This window comes from Clupea harengus, chromosome 11 (assembly GCF_900700415.2).
Source record: "Clupea harengus chromosome 11, Ch_v2.0.2, whole genome shotgun sequence".
Lineage (NCBI taxonomy): Eukaryota > Metazoa > Chordata > Actinopteri > Clupeiformes > Clupeidae > Clupea > Clupea harengus.
This window is the reverse complement of record NC_045162.1, coordinates 11,437,822-11,445,321: the sequence shown is the minus strand read 5'-3', so window position 1 is coordinate 11,445,321 and position 7,500 is coordinate 11,437,822. Positions and strand designations below refer to the sequence as shown.

Sequence of the window (7,500 nt, the reverse complement as noted above, 5' to 3'; positions counted from 1 at the left end):
ACCAACTGATAATCAGTCAAGGCACAGTTGCAGCAGTAATCAAGAGGTATCCCTCTGGAAAATCAGTGTCAATCATAAGTGTGTGAAGCGCATTGGGTTACTTCTTGGTATGAAATGCGCTGTATAAGTAAAGTTTGATTTGATTTGATTTGATTTGATTTGATTTGATTTGATTTGATTTGAGGGAGCCATAGTACCACTAATCAAAGCCCCAGAGGTCGTCCTCCTAAACGGTCACCACAGACAGGGTGCAGAGGTCGTCCTCCTAAACGGACACCACAGACAGGTTGCAGAGGTCGTCCTCCTAAACGGACACCACAGACAGGTTGCAGAGGTCGTCCTCCTAAACGGACACCACAGACAGGTTGCAGAGGTCGTCCTCCTAAACGGTCACCACAGGCAGGGTGCAGAGGTCGTCCTCCTAAACGGACACCACCCAGACAGCAATCTACTTGCGCAATCTAGCTCTGAAAAACAGACGGGCAGGTGCCTCAGACTTGGCACAGTGTCTATCAATAGAAATCAGAGTTTCTGTGACAGCTCAGGCAGTGCGAAGGACATTGCACAACAGCAACCTCTATGGAAGGCATCCAAGAAAAAAAGCCCTTGCTTGCTCTTCAGCACAAAATTGCAAGATCAAACTAAGCCTGATGAATATTGGAAGCACATTCTTTGGTCAGAGGAGACCGAGCTAAATCGTTTTGGCTCAGATGAGACCCAGCATGTTCAGGTTGAACATGGCCAGGACTGCCACAGTGAATGCATAGCCCTGTTCAGTGTGGACATGGCCAGGACTGCCACAGTGAATGCATAGCCCGACAGTGAAGCACAGAGGTGGGAGTGCACAATTGCAAAAGGTTTTAGGGCATTTTTAGACGTTGACATTTTTAGATAGCACCGTGAATGCCTGTGGACATACCAAAATACTGGCCGACAAGAGGACTCACAGTCTCCAGAGGCTTGGCAGAAGAGGAATATTCAAACATAACAATCCAAAGCACACTGCCAAAATCACACAAGAGTTTCTAAAGAAGAAAAAACTATGACCTGGCCAAGTATGTCTCCTGACTGGAATCCAGAGGAACACTTTTGGGGTACTTAATTGGGGTACTTTGGGGTACTTTATTAGGGAAGTACCCCAATTGTGTGTTTATGTGTGTATCTGTGTATATGTGTGTGTGGGTATGTGTGTGGTGTGTGTGTGTGATGTGTATTGTCCCTGTAACTGTTTGTGTTTTTGTGTGTGTGTGTGCGTGCGTGTGTGTGTGTGTGTGTGTGTGTGTGTGTGTGTGTGTGTGTGCGCGTGTGTGTGTGTGGTGTTCCTGTGTTTCTGTGTGTTGATGTCTCTCTCTGTCCACTGCAGGTAAAGCACGTGGCTTTTTTAAGCCGGGGGACATGGTGATTGTGGTGACCGGCTGGAGCGCCGGATCTGGACACACCAACATCATGCGTGCAGTCACCGTGTAGTGACCTGACCGGGACCCTAACTGAGCCCTGACTAACCTGACCAAGACCTCAGTGAGACCTGACCGAGACTTTACTGAGACATGACTGTAACCTGACTGAGACTTCAGTGGAAGATGATGGAGACCTGACTGAGACTTCACTGAGACATGACTGAGATCGGGTTCGAGACTTGAATGAGATATGACAGAGACCTGACTGAGACATCAATGTGACATGACGGAGATTGGGTCGAGACTTGAATGAGATATGACAGAGACCTGACTGAGACATCACTGAGACATGACGGAGATCTGACTGACAACAATCTAATCACGAAACCCCCTGACTACACACTCGCAGCCATGAGGGAAACGACTCACACGTCAGCCAATAGGAAGAAGCCTGCTGTGTGACTGCGTACACAAAATGGTTCACTGCTTAACTATCTGCTCATTAGCCTATTGTTTACTGCCATGCATAAATAAACAAACACATTTCTTAGCATTTCATCAGCATGTGGCTTACCAGTGCAGTCTTCTGACAGGCACCCGGCGAACAGTGTTGATATCTGAATCAGTGTGTGTGCACCTTGTGTGGTTGTAAACGATTCCTGCTGACTGAGGAAGGGGCTAAATGTATTAATTCAGAGATGCTTGAGTCCCGCTCATGAGTCCTCAGTCAGTGTGCCAGAGGATCAGAATGGTACTAAACACATACAGTATGAGTGAGTGTCCTCCTCCTCCTCCTCCACCTCCTCCACCTCCACCTCCTCATCTGCCAGCTGCTTATGTCAATCTGGGAAAGATGTGCAGTCACAGGGGGCTGTCCTCTGGGAAGACTACACATATGCTACACCACTGAAATCACACAAACACACAGTTTAACTCACACACTGTACTCACAGGCACACACACAGAGGCACATGCACACATTTAAATATACAGTACAGAGAGAGAGAGAGACCTAAAAATACATGCCATACTCACAGATACACAAAATGCACACATTAACATGTAAATACGCACAGGAATTGGTATAGATAAATAAATAAATCATAATTGCCTGCTATAAATGTATTTTGTCATTTAGAACGTCACAAGACTGAGTGCGAGGGCTAAATACAGTTCTTGAGTCTTGAGTCTTGAGTGTTAGCTTTCTTGGTTTCAGTCCACACATTCACACACAGACAGGCATCCACACACACACACACACATACACATCAACACTCAAACACTCACACACACACACAGCACACACACACACACACACACATAGCGCACGCTCTCTCACACACTCACACACTTGAAGCCACACACCAGGCATTTCAGTGCTAAGTTCTGAGAGTTTCCCCCTAATCTGCTTGCTGTGGCTGTCAGCACTAAGCTGGCGCAGTAATCTGGCGGAAGACGTGTGATCAGTCCTCTCTGCCTCTTTGCCATTTCTGCCTCGCTGACTTCATTGTCCTCATCACAACATTCAGAGAGGACCTTAGAGAATCTTTTCAATCAATCAGTCGTTTATTTATCTATCAACTGTAATTACATTTTATCTGTGTGTGTGTCTGTGTATGTATGTATGTATGTATGTATGTATGTATGTATGTGTGTGTATTTGTGTGATTGTGTGTATGCTACTATAAAGGTGTGTGTGTGTGTGTGTGTGTGTGTGTGTATGATGAGTGTATTTGTGTGATTGTGTGTATGCTAGTGTAAAGGTGTGTGTGTGTGTGTGTGTGTGCTAGTGTGCATGTGAGTGTGTCCATTTAATCAAACTAAACAGTTGCACCCTGCTGTCTTGCGCTGCGCTCTGCGATGGCTGTCAGAGCGATGTGAACTCAGAGCCTTCACTCAGAATTACCCCCAACACCACACATCAGCAGACACATTCACTCAGGGTAACCCTGGCAACAGCTGGATATGGGCCACAACTGGACGGAAGAAAGATTCCTGCGTATTAGTCCTCACTTGAATTCACCAAAGGAGCACATGCACCTATCTCTCTCTTTCCCTCTCTCGCAATAAGCTGCCAACTATGAGGCTCAAACACAAAAAACTGGCTTCATATTACAGGTGTAAAGGATGAATGGAATTTGTTCTTCAGAGTAGGACAAGTGAAAGTGGAGAATCCTCATGAATGGCCACCTCTTTTCTGTCTGGGGTAGGTAGGGGCCATCCTCAGCCTCAGTTGAAGGTCACTGTGACCTTGAGACGGAGTGACCTCTGACCCAACCCCTGTGCCAGTACAGAACCTCTCTGCTCAGTCTTAAGCAACTCATACCTGCATCTGCTGTGGGAAGAGCCAACTGATACAACTAGCTCACGTAATTAGGCTGCCGTAACCAACAACAACCAACAACAGATGCCCTTTTCCAGTCATTAGTCATCATAACAGTTGATGTCTGACAATTTGAAAGGGGCATGTTACTATTATAACAGTGATGGTCATGACAACTCTCAAGACTTTTTGTTGCCATAACATCTTATGCCAGTTGCTACTAAGCTGTCATCGCATCATACAGTTACCAGTTACTATGATGTGACCCTGTTACATCACTGGACACTGACTGTATGAAATCTTCCATGACATGCTCACGGGAGTCTCGTGAAGCAGGGTTCAAGTGATACCTTCTTTTCTTACTCGGATGGAGACGATGACAGTGTCCTGTTTATCCTGGGAATCCACCCCGTGACCTCAGTATGGCAAGTGTGCTGGAAGTTCTGCCAAGGGGAACCTGAACATGATGATCACTGCTCCGCTTTAGTGTCCCTAATGTGCTCTGCCTCAGGGTTCTTTCCTTAGTCACAGTGTGTGTGTCTCTGTGTCTGTGTGTGTGTGTGTGTGTGTGAGTCTGTCTGTGTGTGACTGTGTGTGTGTTTGTCTGTGTGTGTGTGTGTGTGTGTGTGTGTGTGTGTGTGTCTCTCTGTGTGTGTGTGTGTGTGTGTGTGAGAGTGTCTGTGTGTCTGTGTGTGTGTGTGTGTGTGTGTGTGTGTGTCTCTGTGTGTGTGTGTGTGTGTCTGTGTGTGACTGTGTGTGTGTTTGTCTGTGTGTGTGTGTGTGTGTGTGTGTGTGTGTGTGTGTGTTTGTTTGTATGTGTGTGTGTCTCTGTCTCTGTCTCTGTCTCTCTCTCTCTCTCTCTGTGCATGTCTGGTTTAAAATTCTGGTAGCTTTTGTCTCATTTGCTTCAGTCAGTTAAAACTAAATTCAGCTCTCACCTAGGCTATTTAACTTGATCCTATCCTATGCAGCCTATGTGACTACACTAACTCACACTCAATATTTTTTTTATTATCTCAAAGTAATGTCACTTTATGCCTTTAGATAATTCATGACAATATGGTGCACACATTTTATATGACCACCATTTGACTCTGTACTATGCCCTTTTAAATACTATGATACATGACATCATCATATGACGGCCTCCCGTGTTCATGTCCGTGCAGACAGTGTTGTCTATCTTTCGTCGGGACTGCACCGTGTCAACGAGCCAGCAGGCCAGCGACTGTAACTGTCCTTAAACTAATTAAGCGTATCCCTGCTTCTCTGTCTCTCTCTGTCCCATCGAAACTGAGGCTCCCAGTTCCAGGCAAGTGGAATATCTCTCTCTTCTGTTTTCTTTTCTTTTCCTTCTCTTTCCTGTCGTCCTTTCAACCTCTACCCCTTCCGTGCGCGTTTCCACATCCCCCCGCTCCCGCGACAATTCCCCGGTTGTATTGGTGAGAGTCTTGATGACGCGCGAGCCATACCTGTGCTGCCTAGGTCTCCTACCGGCCGGGCACTCAGCCTTGGGGAAGGGTGATGAGGATGCGCTGCCATGGCAACAAGACGTTTAGATTCAGACCTTTGTGTATTTATTTATTTATTTATTTCATATTACAGTCGCGTGTTTGCGCTCCTTCGCCGGCACTAGGGCGGCGGGTGGTTTTCTGAAGTAGCGTCTCGGAGCTGCCTGGACTATTTCATCTTTTGCCTGGATATTTTCGGATTTCTGAGGAGATCTAGGGGCGTATTTTATACCCACGATCAACAAGTTGGGGTCGCTCGAGACAGTCTTGGGGTTAGGCTGTCGCTTCTTGGGGTTAGGCTGTCGCTTTATTTCCGAAACTGAAATAGAAGCATCCTTCTTGTATTCAGATTCGGCGCAATAGAAACAATACAGCTAAATCCTGTCGGCGGAGTAGTCAAAGCGGGTTTTTCAAGTATGCCAAGGAAGAAGAGAGACGCGACTTTAAAATAACATCGCTCAGAGCATGGACATCGCGGGGAGAACATATTCAGCTAAGCTACCTGTCCAGGTTTCCTCCAGACGCTTTCATTTCACCGTTGGAGCACCGTGACACTTTTATTTATTTATTTATTTACACCCGGTGAGCGAAACCCTGTTGCGTCTATGCTCTTGACACGTCTAAGGGTTGTCAACCTGTACAATATTCTGTCAGGACGGTATGGATGTACAGCTTTCAGTTGGTAACAATTTATATCTTCGGATGGTCCACCACTGTCTTATGTGTGTTTTTGTGAGCATGTGTCAGTATGAATCAGTGTGCGTGTGAGTCAGAGCGCGTGTGTGTCAGTAATGCTCTCTGTGTCGGGTGTAGACGACCCATCTATTCCGGTACGACCTGAGTGTCCTTGTCATTCGTAGATTAATGTATCAATACTACTACGAAGTATTCTGGATAAATTAAGTCCTTCAAAGCATTCGATGTGAAGAACATAAGACATTAAAGTCAGACTTATCGATCGAAGGAAGATCAGTAGCTACGGCAACAATAGTCACGGATAGACGTGCGCCTTTATGTGACAGACCGGGAATCCAGTGCCAACATGCCCGGCGTCACAGCGCTGAGAGCAGCAGAGATGGGGAGAGGGTGGGCCTACAGCGGCGTCAGGAGCTCCAAGGACAAGGGAAAGGATGAATGATGATCGGCGAGGACAAATGACTAAAGCGCGAAAGAGTAAAACACTTGCGTTGCGTTATATCTAAAATGGAGGGATTTGTCAACTGTTTTAATTGGCAGCCTCCAAGGGCATAGAGGTGAGAACCATGGGCGCTAAGAGAGGGCGGAGGTGTGAGGAGCCGTGCGTGCGTTTTCTGCAACTGCGGAGAGGGGAGGAAACAGCTATTTATCCGTGAGGTCACGTCGGTGTTTTTTTCGAGCGCGCATTTCCTGGTCCACTGAAGCAGACAATGGGCTTCTTGTGATATTAACTCTTTTGTGGGCTTCTTGTTTCTGCTGTTGCCACGCTCTGTAGACAGTGTAACAGGTGATAATCAAACAACCGCGCGGTTGCGGGTGAGTGTGACCCCCTGCCCGTCATGGACGGGGTGGGGGGTGGAGCGGGCACCCCTGGGACTGGCGGCACAGGTGGGGGCCCAGGCAGCACTGACTCCCGCCCCACCCGAAACGGTGACTCCAAGCGACGCAGCAAGAGCAGCCTGCCGTCGCCAGGTTACCGCCTGTCCCAGGCTTCGCTGGAGGGGGAGAGGGCGGAGCCTGTTCGCCGCCGCCTGTCAATCATGAGCTCCTCCCGTGACGGCCTCCCCTTCCGGCCGGCAACTGCGGCCGGGACCCCCACCACCCCGATTCCTCTCCCTCCACCCTCAGGGCCGACCCCTTCTTCAGCCCCCGGCACGGTGCAGCGCTCGGTGGGCTTCACCGCCTCCCGCGCCGCCCTGGCCTCCACCTCCTCCACAGGCACGGGGGTGATGGTGGTGACGGCGGGGCCGGAGACCACCACCACCACTGCCGCGGGCAGCCCCGAGGGTGGCCTGGGGCTGGATGGGGAGGACTACAGCTACTCCAACCAGTCCACCTTCATCCAGAGGCAGTTCGGGGCAATGCTGCAACCCGGGGTCAATAAGTTCTCCCTGCGCATGTTCGGCAGCCACAAGGCAGTGGCCATGGAGCAGGAGAGGCTCAAGTCGGCCGGGACCTGGATCATCCACCCCTACAGCGACTTCAGGTAAGAGACACCAACACCTGCAGGAGCACCAGCGGAGGGGTGAGGAGGTGGAGGCGGGGGTCCAGTGAAAGAGAGGGTCAACCAAGA

The 7,500-nt window shown here is 48.8% G+C and overlaps 2 protein-coding genes across 3 annotated transcripts in view; both read left to right on the top strand.

The window, feature by feature from the left end:
- Positions 1-1,950, top strand: part of pklr (pyruvate kinase L/R) — a 21,599-nt gene extending 19,649 nt beyond the window's left edge. For both annotated transcript variants that reach the window (XM_012842019.3, XM_012842018.3), the window contains exon 11: positions 1,364-1,950. In XM_012842019.3, the coding sequence (XP_012697473.1) occupies positions 1,364-1,467 (104 nt within the window). In that variant the 3' untranslated portion in view covers positions 1,468-1,950. The remainder of the gene's footprint in view (positions 1-1,363) is intronic.
- A 2,634-nt stretch (positions 1,951-4,584) lies between these two features.
- The window catches only part of LOC105912979 (potassium/sodium hyperpolarization-activated cyclic nucleotide-gated channel 3-like), a 27,926-nt gene continuing 25,010 nt past the window's right edge, over positions 4,585-7,500 (top strand). The window contains exon 1 of the mRNA XM_031576455.2: positions 4,585-7,413. Coding sequence (XP_031432315.1) covers positions 6,767-7,413 — 647 coding nt within the window. The 5' untranslated portion in view covers positions 4,585-6,766. The remainder of the gene's footprint in view (positions 7,414-7,500) is intronic.